The 17,411-nt window shown below is 48.9% G+C and overlaps 1 protein-coding gene across 1 annotated transcript; it reads left to right on the forward strand.

Moving 5' to 3' along the window:
* Positions 1-756: 756 nt before the first annotated feature.
* LOC133358368 (epsilon-sarcoglycan-like) lies at positions 757-12,295 on the forward strand. The gene is made up of 9 exons (XM_061576670.1): positions 757-1,109; positions 3,382-3,501; positions 3,902-4,044; positions 4,684-4,756; positions 5,412-5,619; positions 6,763-6,928; positions 7,678-7,919; positions 8,992-9,018; positions 10,213-12,295. The coding sequence occupies exons 1-9, from the start codon at positions 1,085-1,087 to the stop codon at positions 10,385-10,387; spliced, it is 1,179 nt and encodes a 392-aa protein (XP_061432654.1). The 5' UTR covers positions 757-1,084; the 3' UTR covers positions 10,388-12,295.
* The last annotated feature ends 5,116 nt before the right edge of the window (positions 12,296-17,411 follow it).

A 17,411-nucleotide genomic window follows, 5' to 3' on the forward strand; every position in this document is an offset into this window, starting at 1 on the left:
GACCATGGCTGACGATGATGATGAGAGTTGGTGAGAGCTTGAGGAGGTCTTTATCCAGTAATGGATTGGCCATGGCTGATGGTGATGAGAGTTGGTGAGAGCTTCAGGAGGTTTTCATCCAGCAGCGGATTGACCATGGCTGATGATGATGATGATGAGAGTTGGTGACAGCTTGAGGCCTTCATTCAGCAGTTGATTGACCATGGCTGACGACGACGACGATGATGACGATGAGAGTTGGTGAGAGCTTGAGGAGGTCTTCATTCAGCAATGGATGGACCATGGCTGACGACGATGACGATGAGAGTTGGTGAGAGCTTGAGGTCTTCTTTCAGCAGTGGATTGGCCATGGCTGATGGTGATGATGATGAGAGTTGGTGAGAGCTTGAGGTCTTCATCCAGCAGTGGATTGACCATGGCTGACGATGATAATGAGAGTTGGTAACAATTTGAGGAGGTCTTCATTCAGCAGTGCATTGACCATGGCTGATGGTGATGATGGTGAGAGTTGGTGAAAGCTTGAGGTCTTCTTTCAGCAGTGGATTGGCCATGGCTGATGGTGATGATGATGAGAGTTGGTGAGAACTTGAGGTCTTCGACTAGCAGTGGATTGGCTATGGCCGGTGATTGATGGTCCCTGACAGTGGGCGCGCCCCGTGAGGAATGTTTATGAATGGCGCTTTCCACGATTCAACGACTCCTCTCCATCTTTTATTAAATCAAGAATCGATTAGCATTACTCAGCTATTGCCTCTATCGTTTGTTGTTGTTTCATCTCCGCTACGTCGCAAGCGTTACGTTTAACGGTTAATTGTTTAGTTTTGAACAAAATTTTTTGTTTTGAACAAAACTAAACTATTTTGGCGCCAAATTCCGCGTCAGATTCGCGCGACCCGTCTCGGGCTAACGAATCAACGAAGTCGACGCTGGAGGAGGCGGGCGGGGCGAGCGACATAAAAACATTTTTTTTTTACAAAAAATTAACGGATTTGAGGGAAAAGTTGCATCCGTTTCGCGTTTAGAAGTAATTTTTTTTAGTTTTATCGCTGATCGATCGACGTTCGACGCTGCCGAGCCCGTGAAGATGCGAGTCGCGCTCCTCTGCACGAGTGAGTCCACCACGGGCTGGGCTGGGGCTGGGTTGGGCTGGGTTGGGGCTGGGTTGTGGCTGCCCCCCTCTCTCTCTATCGTTGTCCACACTTAAGTTTAGAGGGTGCAGGGTGAGGGGGGAGATGCTGCTGCTGCTGCTTTGTGTTGGAGGCGACGTGGCCGCTGTTGAGGCTTGGTCTCTCCGTCTCTGCGGAGTTTGTACGATCTGTTCTGCAGAGCGTGTGTGCGCACCGACGTAGTGGACGAACCACCCCTAGGTCGCCTCAGTCGTAAATAACTACTGTACCCGCTGACCGTGTGTGAACTTTCGGCACTGGGGAGACAAAGGCGGCCGGGCGCGGGTTACCACGGCCCCACAGCAGGATCAGTTCGATTCCAGGCCATGACCAATATCAGTGGTCAATTAATGAACCGGTTCTGGGCCTCTCCTGGGTCAACTCGGCCTTAAACACCAAAGCTCTCCCGCCGGGTGCTTTTGGGGCCGTCCATAAATGACGTCACGCGATTTTGGACGATTTTTGACCCCCCCCCCCCCTTGTCACACGGCGTCACAAAAAGTCAGACCCCCCCCTCAAATATGACGTCACAAAGCTCTGCCCCCCCCCCAAAAAAAATAACATGCTTTGAATCGCTTTAAACTATTGTCATTGTAGTGCGTATTTAATGTGGCGCTGCACTCTGATGTTGTAGGAGAAAACATTAAAAAGTCAATTTAATTAAGTAGAACGTGTCTATATTTATTTAAAGTTGCGCATTTTCATGTGACGTCACATTTCTCACCCCCCCCCCCCTCGTCACACATCGTCACAAATGTCTGACCCCCCCCCCCCCTAGGTGCGTGACGTCATTTATGGACGGCCCCTTTTGGCCAAAACTGATCTTGGCCAATCGTCCCAATGCTGAAATGAAACCTGCAAATCTCTCTGTTGGCATTACACAGCAGCAGCAGCAACAGCAGCAACATCGCATCACTCCGGCGAAAACTTGGCAGGAACGTCCTGAAAAATAAGTCATATTTAAAAAAACTGTTTTAAAACACGCTTTAATGAAAAGTAACGTACTAGTAATGGAAGAACTCCACGATTCCAAGAAGTGACCACGAAGCTTGCCATGACGTAAGGGACCGTGGCCAATTCCAGCCAACGTCAGTTGACCGTGGACAATTAGACGCAAGCCGAAACATAACATATAAAAAAGATTATTTACATTTTTTTTATTATTTATGATAGAATATAGTTTTGTCATCAGTATGACATAAGTATACCAAGTTTACAGTCGATACCACATTGGGAAGTGGGTTAAAATTGAGGTACAATATTTGAGGATACAACAACAACAGACAGAGTGAGTTAAATAAAAGCGTATAATAATAACAACAAGTGCCTTGAGGTGATCGCTGCTGCCGCTGTGCAATCCCAATTGAGTAATTTTAGCGAGGCAATTGGACCACGACTCTTGCAGAACGATCCTTTGACGTGCCCGGCTCTCCGTGGCAACTGCACCTCCCGTGTCAACACTCTGGGTCCCAATATACAGAGCAAATAAAAACCAACACTCACTGCCTTGTGGAAACACCATGGATACAAACTTACGCAGCATTGCCTAAGTCGAGCTCCGTAAATCACGTGTTATATCAGGCCTCCAGTAAATCACGTGGTTTGGACACCACCACCATCATTCTACATCCCTCCCCTATCCCCGCCGCCCCCTGTGGAAATAGACGCCGCTCCAGCATGCAACCCACACCGCTCCTCCCCTCTCATCCATCACTACCCTCATCATCATCACCCTCTCATCATCACCACCCTCTCATCATCACCACCCTCACCATCACCACCCTCTCATCATCACCACTCTCATCATCACCACCCTCTCATCATCACCACCCTCTCATCATCACCACCCTCCCAACCCCCGACATCTTGGCCCAGTTATTCTTTCTCCCCCTCGTCCCATTCCTGCCTGTCGCTCCTTTCTTCCTGCTGTTCATCTTGAGCGGTGACCCCACCTCTTTGTCTGTCTTAGGGACTTCCGTGCCGGTATCCCTTCCCTTCCATCTTGCCCCCTTCCCCTGGCTACTGCCCTTTTGCACAACCGACTAAATTCTCCTCCCCGTGGTGTGGTGCCACGGGCACAAAGTCTGATGTGGATATGAATGCAGTGGATTTTTTTTGGCCCATCGGCCTCTTCGCTTTATAGACAAATTATGCAAAAACATGTTATCGGTGGTGTTCACGGTCACTCCTAACTCACGCGATCTTCACTTCGTAGGTTTGCTGGTTACGTGTGTGTCGAGCACGGAGGTGCTGCACAACATTCAAGCCAACAATCTGTTTTACTACACGCTGAAAAGAGCCGACTACCTGACATCCATTCCCGATTCCAGAAGCGGTGAGTCTCCTTTTTCTTTCCATTTCCCGTTCGCGGTCCTTCCTCGACTCAAGGGCTGGCCACATGATGGACCATCCCACGCCACATGGCGAGTAAACATGGAACGTCGGGCCGACGTTGGTCCAACCACATGCCAACGCTGCATGTTTACCGAGATGGTTTAGGACAAAATATGGTGGGATGTACGTGGTGTAGCCGATGTTATTTCAGAAAGTTATGATGCAACTCCTAGGCCCATATTTTACTTTCACTTACCATCTGTTGTCCCTTCCGACATTTGGCATCGTACCAAAATCGTGACCTGCCGGATTTTACGATGAACCCTTTTAAGATAATTTCCCGTACCACGTGCCTCCTGGACTTTAGCAAACCACTCCGCGTGCTTGCGCCGTGTGTGCAGATGACCCAGTGACGTTTCGCGTGAGCGCGGCCGGATCGCCCGACAGACCGCAGTGGCTACGCTACCTGCAGAGAACCCAGCAGAGTGACGCTGTCCTATACGGACCCCTCAACCCGGCCCACGCTGGCACGACCGTGCTGGAGGTAACGTCGTGATGACGGGCGCTATAATTCAGTTATTATTAAAGAGATTATTTTTTTGGGGTAAGGAACCACCCCCCTCCTCTCCCCACCCAGGTTCGTAAATTATCTGGCCTCGTTTGTATCGTTAAGAACCCTCCGCCACCCAACATGGCCAAAGAAATTGAATTGTCATGTGGTGTACAGGATTTAACGAGATGAAACCTAGGCCAGTTTAAGACACCCAATACATAGCCTCTTTTGCAAGGTAGGCCCATTCCGTCAGCAGTGGCATGAGCAAGCAATTGCAGGGTAGCTCCCTTACCTTGTATTTAGCATTGTACAGCACTGTACTCAATCTTGGACTACCTTGATAAAGTGACATTACGTCTAAGGGCTCTCACCTGCTTATGAAGGAGTTTATTTCGTGCATATTTGTGATCTATGCTGCATTAAGGTGACCTCATACTGTGTTGACCATGGTGGTGTTTTGACCATACTTCACCTCGCCGGTCATAGCGTGGCTGGTTCAGATATCGCTCGCTTGCCACTGATGTTAGCTGTGGCCGGGAATCTGACCCATTTGGCTAGAGTTGTATGTGCAATGCGCCCACCGCTGCACCACCGCTCCCCACGTTTTTATATATTTTATTTGCTTCACAGGTTATAGGGTACAACAGGAGGCTTTATGATACCGCCAGACACACCATCGAATTTAAAGTTCGTAATTCTACAGGTGAGCCTTCACATTACACATACAGTACGTCAAATCGAAATCAGCTCGGGCCTCCCGCAAATCAAGGAGACTTATGTGTGACCTCTCCCCTCTGCCCGCCGCCTCGTGTGAAAACAGATGTTGCTCCTACACGCAGCTCACTTCTGCTCACTCCTTTATTCTCTCGTCTCTTATTCCTCTCTTCCTTCCCCTATCATCATCACCTGCTGATCTCCCGACATCTCGGCCCGGTCATTCTGTCTCCCCCCTTTGTGCCCAGCACTTCTGATCCTTTCTGCCTACTGCTCATCATGAGATGTGACCTCCTCCTCTTTGTCCCTCTCGGGCACTTTCGGACTATCACCCCCCTTCCCTTTCCTGGTCATTTTTCTCTTACATTATAACCTTGACCCTACTCTACTTCCTGTGGTGTGCCAAATGAAAACAGGGCAATTTATCCCACGTGAGTGACACCAATACCAAATTTGCCAATCTTCCAGTCGCATGGCCAATGAAGATAAAACTCTTGGAGGTGCAGGTTTTATGGACAACGTGTAGTTACATGGTCCACGGGTTGGAGTTCATCACCACAGTCGCACACGGGAGAGAGTTTCTGATATTGTAAAATGTCATTTATAATTATTATAATTATGATGATACCTGGGTCCGCGTGCAGTTCCGTTCCCATACCAGGTGGAGCTCTTCCTGCGCAACTGGCAACTGGAGCGGTTCATGAACGGCAGCTCAAGGACGGAGTTTGTGAATCTGCTGCGCCGGCTCTGGGGGCTGCGGCCGACCGTCGACCTGCGCATTCTCGACGCCGCCACCCCCTCCGATAAAGGGGGCCGGGTCCCCGTGCCCTCCGCTCACGCCCACGCCGAAGGGTGCGTTCCATCGCGGCCGCTTTTATTTAGTTATATATTCGCTCGCGCGGGCCACTGACGCGGGCGAGCGGTAGGTAAGCCCGTTTGAAGCTCGTCGCAGAGGTTCGCGGTTCAAGCCCAGCGGCCGCCCCTGGTTAATACTGCGGTGTGTGCGTCAACCGTCTGCTTAACCCGCAGTAGACGTTAAAGATCTCCTTACGTTATACTCTTTGGTTCTTTCGGTAAAGTCACGTAGGTATTAAATAAAATAAATCACGACGTTTCGGGCGCAACACAAGCGTCCATCATCAGGTGGGAAAGCATGGCCTGCTGCTGATGCAGACTGTTTTAAAGGTTTGAAATGGGTGTAGCCCAAGGGTTACGTTATTCGAAAGAGAGTCGGCCATCGCGCGCCGGCAATTCTGGTAACTTACCCGCATGGCCCATACTGTGAAACTACTGCAGACTTTGTGAAACATAGAGCGCCGGAATTGCTCTATTCCCACGATGAGCTCAAGTTTCAGGTGAGAATGCGAGACAGCAGGATGAGTCTCATTTGCAGGAGTGACCTGGGGCATTGGTGAACCAGTAGGGGACTATGATTGCTACTGTGTATAGTCCCAATAGAGTCATTCTAGATTTGAAGTTTTCGTGACTGCAGGGATCCATACTCTTTGGTTCTTTCGGTAAAGTCACGTAGGTATAGAACATAGAATAAAATTACGACGTTTCGATCGCAACAGAAGCGACCGTCATCAGGTGGAACCGATACAGCAGGACAACTGCTGGACCTTGATGACGGCACGCAATGGCCTGCTCTTGCGAATGTCGTCCGGGGATCTTTAACGACCAATGCGGCTAAAGCAGATGGCACGTAGTCGTATTAGTACGGTAGTAATAATCAGGGCGCTTGCTGCTGGATTTGAACCGTGAACCTCAGCATCAAACAGCGAACACGCTACCGCCGGGCCGCGTTACCACCCTGTGCCGCGCAGAGACAGCTGCCGCTGGGGGGGGGGTCCCCTTGGCTAAACTGTAGCAGGGCGCCTCGGAGATGCAGCCCATCGGAGGCGCAGTGAAAATATCCAACGACGATGATGACGGCGAAGATTTCGGGATCAAATATTGCAAGTGAATAGAGTTTACAATGTGCTCCGCGCGCAGGCTGTACGTACGAGCCGGGAGTCCCCAGTCCTTCCCTCCCCAGCTGGTGGCATTGAGACGCCAGGAGATCCGGGACACATGCCGTCGTGGGGACACGCCACGGCTGGACGTGGACCTGCGCTTGAGAGCCGTGGGCATGGAGGTGGACTGGTGCCGCTCACAGCTGGTATCCTGGTGCTTCACTTCACCTGTCACCGTCATCAGTCCATCATGATAAACGTCGTCATCACTTATTATTTACGGCGCACCTCCCATGCAGTACAGTAAAACCTTGGATTGCGAGTAACTTGGTCCGCTGAGTGTTTTGCAAGACGAGCAAGAATTTTAAATAAATATTTATTTGATAAACGAGCGAGGTCTTGCAATACGAGTAGTGCGTATACGCTTTGTCTGCCGAGCGTCACGTGATCACAACTGATATACGAGAGCTTTGATATACGAGTGCTTTGGATTACAAACACGTTTCCGGAACGAATTATGCTCGCAATCCAAGGTTTTACTGTACATCTTGAGAGACCTCATGTAAGCAATTGTTATTATTATTGCGTTTGTTTTCCCAGGAAAGCCTGAGCCTCATAACTCTTTTTCAGGAGCGTTGTGTCGAGTTCCCGCGGTAGATGGGGGGCGATCATTGCTATGTAACTACGAATTGAATCGCTTAGCGGTGTCATTGTTCAAATCTTGCAAATGTGGACCAAGATGCCGGCACACGATGGCCTACTCCTACGGGCGGCGTCACTGCATCGTCAACGTCCACAGTGAGCGAAGCGGACGGCGCGTAGCATTGCCACCGCGGTTAACAGTGCGCCGCCGGAGTGATCACCACCAGGGTGGATGCTGGATGTTGACCGGCGAACCTCCGCAACGAGCACGCTACCCTACGTCTCCTCTTTCTCTCCTCGCTCTCCGACCCAGCTAGATGTACCGGCAGAGGCGAGTGCGGCCAGGGGGTGGGGAGCAGCGGCCGTGCCGGCTGAGCGGTGGACGGGCCTCGAGGAGCTCGGAGAGTTCAGCCCGCCGGACGCCGCCGCCGCCGCCGACGCCGCCGCGCGCCACCTCACTCGCGACTTTGCGCTGGCGCTCGGCGTGCCCTGCGGCGCCGCGCTGCTCGCCTCGCTCGTGCTCGCCCACGTCATGTGCTGCCGCCGCGAGGGCAGGTGGGCCCCAGCGGGTTCCGCTACCCGTTAACGGTTCGCTTTGCGCAGGCGAACGGGAAAGCCGGATTCATCTTCTTGGTTCTTTCGGTAAAGTCACGTAGAAGGGAAATAATAAAATAATAAAAATAAAACATGATAAAATACATTTCTCACGACGTTTCGGCCAACAACGCAAGCGGCCGTCCTCAGGTGAAGAACAGGTCTGTCGGAAAGACAGCGTCTGAATGAAACACCACCAGGCTTGGCAGCGTATATTTAAAGCTGAGTTGGAAGGGAAGCCGGATACCTATGGGACCCCTGATTTTACCGTAGATGCAACTGCTCAGCCCCGAGTTATTAACGCTCTGATACTTGAATTGCCTTTGTGCTCTTCACCTTTTGGGATTCTTTGGTCGAACACCGGTGGTGAGGCGAAGCCATAAAGGAGGTGTAGGCCAATCAGTTTCACATACAATGCGTACATTATTATCAAAGCACATTTGTTTTACCACAAGCCTGTGTGGTTAATGCAGACTTGATGCCTTGCAATAGGTGTTTATTTGGTGTCTGAACATCTTGACACCTCCTGTATTATTGCAAAAAGGCTGAAGCCGATGATTTTCTCATCAGGAAACTGCATACTGAAAAGCTAAGCACATTTCAGCCCAATTGGTGTTGTACATTAGTTGCAAATCACTGTAACGTTGGCATTCGCCGTAGTCTTGAAGACAAATCAATGACGGTGTAGATCACTTCTAAGCGTGCCTACGGGGAGTTTAGTATTTAGTCGATGCGGCCGTGACCACAATGCATTGTGTGTAGCCAACGTGGTCAGTACGGTTGGGACATCTGGGTTTGATGCATCCAGTTCCTGCCTCGTTTGCACTGGATAGAATGTTAGCGTGAAGCAGCGACAAGGGTGGTTTGATGATCCAGCACTCGAGTGTGTTGAGGTGTTGTTGTTGTTAGCTGTGCTTGTGCACCACTGCCAACGCACTTAGCAGCAGCAGCAGCAGCATTGGCCAAATAATCTGTACAGTACCTACAAACAATGTCATTTCGTAACAAACGTTTCCTTTTTTGTTGTACTCAGATCCAAACGAGACAAAAAGACTCCAAGGTAAGTGTTGTGTTTGTAACACCTATTATTTAGTCGTACTAGCAGAGGTGGGACAAAGTCATTGTTATGCAAGTCCAAGTCGAGTCTGAAGTCATCAAATTCATGACTCGAGTCTGACTCGAGTCCAAGTCACATGACTCGAGTCCACATCTCAGAAGTGGGACAAAGTCATTGTTATGCAAGTCCAAGTCGAGTCTGAAGTCATCAAATTCATGACTCGAGTCTGACTCGAGTCCAAGTCACATGACTCGAGTCCACACCTCTGCGTACTAGCAATAATGATATTACATACCAAAATTGGTTTATTATGGGTTAGATCCTGTCGGTGAAGGAGTGCTGGGAAGGAAGGGGAGAAGGACTAAGATGTGTGCGGGGAAGAGACGGTGGTGGTGGTGATGATGTTGACGACGATGGGAGCGGAGGAAAGGGAAGCAGAAGAGATAAGGAGCGGGCAGAAGTGAGTGAGATTGAGAGATGTACATCTTACGTTTATACGTACGTATGTACGTTGAACTACTTTTGCACCATACGTAGCCAACCGTGCTAAACGGAGGTGGGGGGGGGGGAGGACAACGGGGTGAGGACGGAGCCCAGCGGTAGTGCGTTTGCCGCAGAGGTTCGCGGTTGCAAGCCGGCAGGCTGCCCTGGTTATTACTGCAGGTTTTTATTTATCAACCATCAAAATTATACGCACCATCTTGCTTCAGAGGGGATATTTAAAGAGCCGGCGACGTCATTTGAATAGAGCAGGCCGGGTACCGGCGTGAAGGTTCAAATTGAAAATTGGAGAATTTACCTACAAATGACTTAATTGGCAAACATCTGTGCCCCTTCTTCTTGGTTCTTTCGGTAAAGTCACGTAGAAGGGAAGTAATAAAATAATAAAAATAAAACATAATAAAATAATTCTCACGACGTTTCGGCCACAACGCAAGCAGCCGTCCTCACCTGAGAACCAAGAAGATGAATCCCTGCAGTCACGAAAGCTGTGCCTCTCTACATGACAAAAATATTAAAGTGTGTTTTTGTTTACACATCCCATTGGCCACACGGCCTTCTGGGAGTGCCTAGTTTCAACAGTACTGGTTAAAAACAAGAAAAACTGCAGAACGGTTTCTACATTCGGTGTGTCGTCAGCCTTGCTTGAACCAATGCTGGACGAACTAATACACACCGTGTGTTTGTAATTTCCAGCATGCAACTCCTGCGGTATCAGGGCATCAAGCAAGCCACGCTGGAGCTGAGGAATCTGTCTTACCAGCGACCTCAGGTCGCCCCCATGGCCACGTGCCGGGGTTTCGACCCTCTCCGCCACGACCACCCTGGTGCCCGCGGAGCTCACGTGCCGCTTGTGTATCATCAGCAGTGAACGACTGGTCGGGTTTTCCGTGACACCGCGGTACTACACGGTGCATGTCGTACGGCAGAAGAGCCACGATAATCTGTTTCTGCAAACTTATTTGTGGGATTATGGTGACTGTGTTTAAGGTTGTGGCGATATGGCGATACGCCGTGATGGAAATTTGCCCGTACGCGGTACACTATAATGGCACTTTTTTTAACATTTCCCATTCCTATACAGCAATTATTCCATAGGGGGGGCGATGGCAGGTGTGTGTGTGTGAGAGAGTGTGAGCGAGCGTGTCGCTGTGTCAGGCTGAGTGGGTGTGAATGTGTAACAGTGTTGGTGTGAGTGTGCGAGGGTTTGTCTGTGAGTATGATTTTGTGTGTGAGGGTTTGTAAGTGCGAGTGTGTGTGCCAGTGTGTCAGCGAGTGTGAGGGTGTCAACGTGAGGGTGTGTGCGTGACAGTGAGGGTGCGATTGAGGGTGTGTGTCTCTTACTGAATATTGGCTGCAGGACAAATAGGGTTCATACCGGTACTTGTACAGTTTACATTTTGACCACTGGTGCTACAAGTCAAGTCGATTTTGTTTAACCAGGTGAAAAGAGACCTGGAGTTGCAATTGTCACCAGGGTCACCAAAATGACACAACCAAAGACATTCATACAAAGTACTAAAAAGCTATGAAGCATTAAGAATGTACGTTGAACTTTTTTCGCACTGTATGTAGCCAACATGAGAGATTGAAAATACAAAATATTTTATATAAGATCTATGATTATGATGTCACGTGCCAAGCAATGCATGATGGGAGAATCGGTCGATCACGATTGTGCCTAATCTTGATTTGAAACTTGCCTCTTGGTGTTTAGAAATCGCCGTTTGTATTACAGTATCATTAAACGTATTTGATTTTCATGTTGGCCAAGTATTGGAATACTGTTTGCTTTTATGTCGTTCCATAATACAAGTGTTCTTAGGTGTTGGTCACCCTGGTGGTGGTTACCAGGGCCGTATGATCCACTAGGCACAGTAGGCACAGTGCCCAGGGACTACGAAAACTAAAGGGCCTGCCAAACACATTTTTAACCATGTTTTTCTGGTTGTATGATAAAAAATGCAACCAAGATATCTTCTCGAATAAATATATTTATATTGCAAGGATAGGCACAGTGTATATGCAAAGACGCAGAGTCATGTCAATATCCAAAAAAAATTAATAAGGTGCGAGAAAGTTAAAACTGGAAATGAACTTTTCTAGATTTATTTTCATTGGAAAATTTGCAATAACATCTTCAAATGGTATTTTGCGCACACTCTCAATAGAGAGTAGTGCGAGGGAAGACAAGCGTTGTTGTCCTATGGTTGATCGGAGACAGTTTTTTTAAAATCAGCTTTATCTCAAATAAGTAATATTTAAAAAAACTTTTTTTTAAAAACACGCTTTAATGAAATGTACCGTACTCGTAATGGCAAAACTCCACGACTCCAGGAAGTGGCCCCGAAGCTTGCCATAACGTAAGGTACCGTGGTGATTTACAGCCAACGTCAGTTGAGCGTGGACAATTAGACCCAAGCCTGAAACATAACATATAAAAATGAATGTTTAAAAATATTTTTTTTATCGAATATAGTATTGTCATCAGTATGACATAAGTATACCAAGTTTGCAGTCGATACCACATTGGGAAGTGGGTTAAAATTGAGTTACAAGATTTGAGGATACGACAACAACAACAGAGTGAGTTAAAAGAAAGCGTGTAATAAGTATAACCCGTAAAAACAAAGTTTTTCACTATAAATCCTTTATATGCGTGGCAGCGAACTTAATATAAAGGATTTAAAAATATATTCGCCTGTGGTGGACGCGGGGATCGATCCCGCGACCTTTGGCATGGGAAGCGAGGGCGCTACCAACTGCGCTACTCCGCCACGGCCTGTGGAGGGGTTATGCTCTGGGCTCTTATACTGTGACGTTCAGCCAAAGCCAAGAATGAGTTCTATTTGAATATATGTAAAATAAAATTTTTTTGCCTAATCAGTGTAAAATTTTGGGAATTTTTTTTCACGAACATTGTCTGGTACAACGAGTCTGTGTGGAATATGTCAGCTCGATTGGATCACGGGAAGTGGGTTAAAAAACGACCGAAAGATTTGCACGGTCGTAAGCAAGCAAGCACGCAAGCACGCAAGCAAGCAAGCAAGCGAACTTAATATAAAGGATTTAAAAAGAACGCTCTTTTTCACTGTTCGTTTCCAAGATGGTAAGATACATCCTTAAAGCAATGTAAGCATTCCGAATGCTGCTGATCAGCTTGTTGGATATTTGGGCTTTGAGCACATCTGCCACTGTTTTTTTTTTCTGCATACAAATTCAAGAACTACAGAAATTCATCAGTGAATGCTTTTTCAAGATCTGTTGGATATGCAGCAACCAATGCATTGGCCCGCACAACTTTTTAATCTGTGAACATTGATACAAGGAAACTGAATCGATCATTCAATCTGGCATGTGCATTTTTGCCATTTTTTCATCTCCAGAATGCAGGATCGCTGGCAGGCCTTCTAGTATAGTCAGCATCTGATGTTACCTTTGGTGTCTCTTGCGATGTTTTTTTATCCACCGCATCATCTGCTCCCAAAGGGGCATTCGCCTGTTCTTCACTTGAGATTCTGTTTCAAGAACAACATTTTCACACGGTTAACTATTATGATCCAACTGTATCATTAATCGTTTATGATTCCATTGAAGGTTTTGCACTATCACTCTTCACATCCTTGTTCATGAACCTCAGAATAGATCCCTTGATCTCTTTAAATGCTTCGTCGTTTACTTCTCGTTTCTTCCTCTTATCGTGTCCCGACTCATTCTTTTATATCCATCTGACATATTGAAAGACTGTGGAGGGTGGGATCACCTAAAGTATATAAATCATACTTAATTCATAAAAATATTGCAAAATTTCAGTGTTAGAAATTATATACGAGTCTTAGATTTAAATAAATACACAAAGCAAGAAGCCAATAACAATCCCTGAACAGCTAGGCCAAACAGGAATATAAGAGACTACTAAGAAAGGAAAAATGCAAAGATACTAGAATTCTATTAAGTATAGACCAGCGGTGGCTCGTGACATCTCCACTAGATGGGGCTGTTGTGAGTGACCTCTGACAATGTGGCGTTCTCATAATGAAAAACCTCGTCATGTTATATTGGCCTTCCCGTGAAAGTGATATAGGGGCCGTTCATAAATGACGTCACGCACCTAGGGGGGGGGGTCAGACATTTGTGACGATGTGTGACGAGGGGGGGGGGGGTGAGAAATGGGACGTCACATCAAAATGTGCAACTTTAAATAAATATAGACCACGTTATACTTATATAAGTAGACTTTTAAAATAAATGTTTTCTCCTACAACATCAGAGTGCAGCGCCACATTACATACGCACTACAATGACAATAGTTTAAAGCGATTTGAAGCATGTTTTATTTTTGGGGGGGAGCAAAGCTTTGTGACGTCATATTTGAGGGGGGGTCTGACTTTTTGTGACGAAGGGGGGGGGGGGGAAATTGTCCAAAATCGCGTGACGTCATTTATGGACGGCCCCTTATCTACCAACGGTAGGCATTGAAAAAGAACAAGCACTCAAATGCTGTCCCCATGGCCCTCAAGTCCACACTACACAACCCATTTGACACTGCCAAAAGCCGAGAGGGTGCAAGCTGTGAGCTGCTATATGTGCACGGTGCAACCTCACGTCGTGACGTCGTCATTACAGCCACGGGCGTCTTCCTCGCCCACCCTGAATGGGGTCTCACACGGCGTGGCTACGATGCGAAGCGCATCGCAACGAATGAAGGGGATTCTCTCTCACTTGGACGCATTCACAGTCGCCCCTGAGACCTGCCCGAGGCACAAATCAGACTGCGGCGTTGCAGCGGGTTCTTCATTAGGCAATTCACGTTGAAAGAATCATTTTTTAAACAAAATTATAGAAAAGTATTTTTGATGATAAAATAATTTCTCATCTCCAGCTGCTTGGTGGGGCGGCGCCCCAAAGCTGTTAGTGGACGAACCGCGTTTAATGTTTTTCTAATTTAGCTTAAAATAGCCCTAGTCCCTGTCACTTCTGAAATGATAATACATAAGGAAAACTGGGAGAATATGGCAACATTTTTCAATGCAGTAATTTTGCCAAAATGTATTTTAGAAAAAATGTTTAAATTCTTTTTTAATTTTGCCACAATTTGTTGGCTGCTTGTTGCAAGTTCTTAGCAGTGGTGACAAGTCGTTGACTCGTGGTAAGTGAGGTGTATTACGCCTAAAATAACAAACACATTTTCATGCTTAAACGAAAATAAAGCAACATGGCGTTCGCCACGCGGTCGTCCTGCGAAAAGCATCGAATTTGTTTTTGATGAAAATGAACAGCATCCTTTTAAAGCTGCGTCATCCGATATGATAATCGTAGTTACAAAATAGTTGAAGAAATATCCGCTTGTAATATTCGTAGGCTTTACCTTGTTTTATTTTTCTCAATTATTTCAAATTCGATCTGCGAAACTTGCCCTGGGCGTCGACGAGTTGCAACATGACCGGGCTCGCCGGGAGAATGCGATACGGCAAAGTGTGGACTCGTATCATCTGGCCCATATTATTCGCGACCCTATATTTATTTATGATTAGCGATTTCACCCACAATGTATATAGACCATAATACAGGGGTTTTTTTTGGGGGGGGAGGGGTTCAATCTCCTAAATATGTCGTTTGGGGCCGTCCACAAATGACGTCACGCACTAGGGGAGGGGGTTCAGACATTTGTGACGATGTGTGACGAGGGGGGGGGGGGGTTGAGAAATGTGACGTCACATCAAAATGTGCAACTTTAAATAAATATAGAATTGTTATAACAACACTAATTGTTATAACAACACTCCTACAACATCAGAGTGCAGCACCGCATTAAATACGCACTACAATGACAATAGTTTAAAGCGATTTGAAGCATGTTTTATTTTCTAAATGGAAATATGGTTGGGGGGGGGGGCAGAGCTTTGTGACGTCATATTTGAGGGGTGGTCTGACTTTTTGTGACGCCGTCTGACGGGGGGGGGGGGGGGGGGGGTCAAAAATCGTCCAAAATCGCGTGACGTCATTTATGGATGGCCCCTTAAACCCGTCACCACCCGACACGGTCAATTAAAAAGGTTTGTTACATAAACAGAACATGCCAATTCGTTACTAGTACAGCACACCGGTGTGTTGAAGAGCAAATCAACAACATTTCGCCAGTAATTACAACTGGCTTCATCATCAGGCGGGAGAGCCACATGGTTGTGGAGAAAGCCTCCTTTTCGATTTAAAGCTTTCGTGACTGCAGGGATTCATATTCTTAATTCTTTCGGTAAAGTCACGTAGAAGGGAAATAATAAAATAATAAAAATAAACAAAATTCTCACGACGTTTCGATTGCAACACAAGCAATCATCATCAGGTGTGAAAATCACAGCAGGAAAATTTGACGATGATTACTTGTGTTGCAATTGAAACGTCGTGAGAATGTTATATTATTCTTATTATTTTATTATTTCCCTTCTACGTGACTTTACCGAAAGAACCAAGACTATGAATCCCTCCTCTGTGCACCGCGCGTGGCCACGTGCTCTATTTTCCTTGACGCTCACTTCAACCGTTGGCGCCATGACGTCACAGCGTTGTTACCACCCCGGGGTGACGTCACTCCGCTCTCGAATGACGTGACCCGGTGGGAGCGGTGGGGGGGGGGGGGCTAGAAGCGGTGGGGGCTAGAAGTAGTGTGGGGGGCTAGAAGTGAGGGGGGACTAGAAGTGGGGGGGGGGGGGGGGGGCTAGAAGTGGGGGGGGGGCTAGAAGCGGTGTGGGGGACTAGAAGTGGGGTGGGGGGCTAGAAGTGGGGGGGGGGGGGGGGCTAGAAGCGGTGTGGGGGACTAGAAGTGGGGGGGGGGCTAGAAGTGGGGGGGGGGACTAGAAGTGGGGGGGGGGGGCTAGAAGTGGGGGTGGGGGGGCTAGAAGTGGGGGGGTGGGGGGGGCTAGAAGTGGGGGGGGGGACTAGAAGTGGTTGGGGGGGGGGGGGGCTAGAAGTGGTCGGGGGGGGGGCTAAAAGTGGGGGTGGGGGGCTAGAAGTGGTGGGGGCGAGAAGTGGTGGGGGGGGGCTAGAAGTTGGTGGGGGGGGGCTAGAAGTGGTGGGGGCTAGAAGTGGTGGGGGGGGGCGAGAAGTGGTGGGGGGGGGCTAGAAGTGGTGGGGGGGGGCTAGAAGTAGTGGGGGCGAGAAGTGGTGGGGGGGGGGCTAGAAGTGGTGGGGGGGGGCTAGAAGTGGTGGGGGCTAGAAGTGGTGGGGGGGGGGCGAGAAGTGGTGGGGGGGGGGCTAGAAGTGGGTGGGGGGGGGGGCTAGAAGTGGTGGGGGCTAGAAGTGTGGGGGGGGGCGAGAAGTGGTGGGGGGGGCTAGAAGTGGTGGGGGCTAGAAGTGGGGGGGGGGGCTAGAAGTGGTGGGGGGGGGGCTAGAAGTGGGGGGGCTAGAAGTGGTGGGGGGGGGCTAGAAGTGGGGGGGGGGCTAGAAGTGGGGGGGGGGCTAGAAGTGGGGGGGGGGCTAGAAGTGGGGGGGGGGGCTAGAAGTGGGGGGGGGGCTAGAAGTGGTGGGGGGGGGCTAGAAGTGGGGGGGGGGGGCTAGAAGTGGTGGGGGGGGGCGAGAAGTGGGGGGGGGGGCTAGAAGTGGGGGGGGGGGAAGTGGTGGGGGGGGCTAGAAGTGGGGGGGGGGCTAGAAGTGGGGGGGGGCTAGAAGTGGGGGGGGGGGGCTAGAAGTGGTGGGGGGGGCGAGAAGTGGTGGGGGGGGCTAGAAGTGGTGGGGGGGGGCTAGAAGTGGGGGGGCTAGAAGTGGTTGGGGGGGCTAGAAGTGGTTGGGGGGGGCTAGAAGTGGGGAGGGGGGGGCTAGAAGTGGTGGGGGGGCGAGAAGTGGTGGGGGGGGCTAGAAGTGGTGGGGGGGGCTAGAAGTGGTGGGGGGGGGGGCTAGAA

This window comes from Lethenteron reissneri, chromosome 61 (genome assembly GCF_015708825.2).
Source record: "Lethenteron reissneri isolate LAM-NWPU_2019-01 chromosome 61, ASM1570882v1, whole genome shotgun sequence".
Taxonomy (NCBI): Eukaryota; Metazoa; Chordata; class Hyperoartia; order Petromyzontiformes; family Petromyzontidae; genus Lethenteron; species Lethenteron reissneri.

Excerpts from the sequence above, each read along its gene's own strand:
- LOC133358368 (XM_061576670.1), top strand. The coding sequence starts at position 1,085 with ATGCGAGTCGCGCTCCTCTGCACGA. Across the intron at positions 4,045-4,683 it reads CTGGCACGACCGTGCTGGAG|GTTATAGGGTACAACAGGAG; the intron begins GTAACGTCGTGA and ends TTTGCTTCACAG. Across the intron at positions 6,929-7,677 it reads ACTGGTGCCGCTCACAGCTG|CTAGATGTACCGGCAGAGGC; the intron begins GTATCCTGGTGC and ends TCTCCGACCCAG.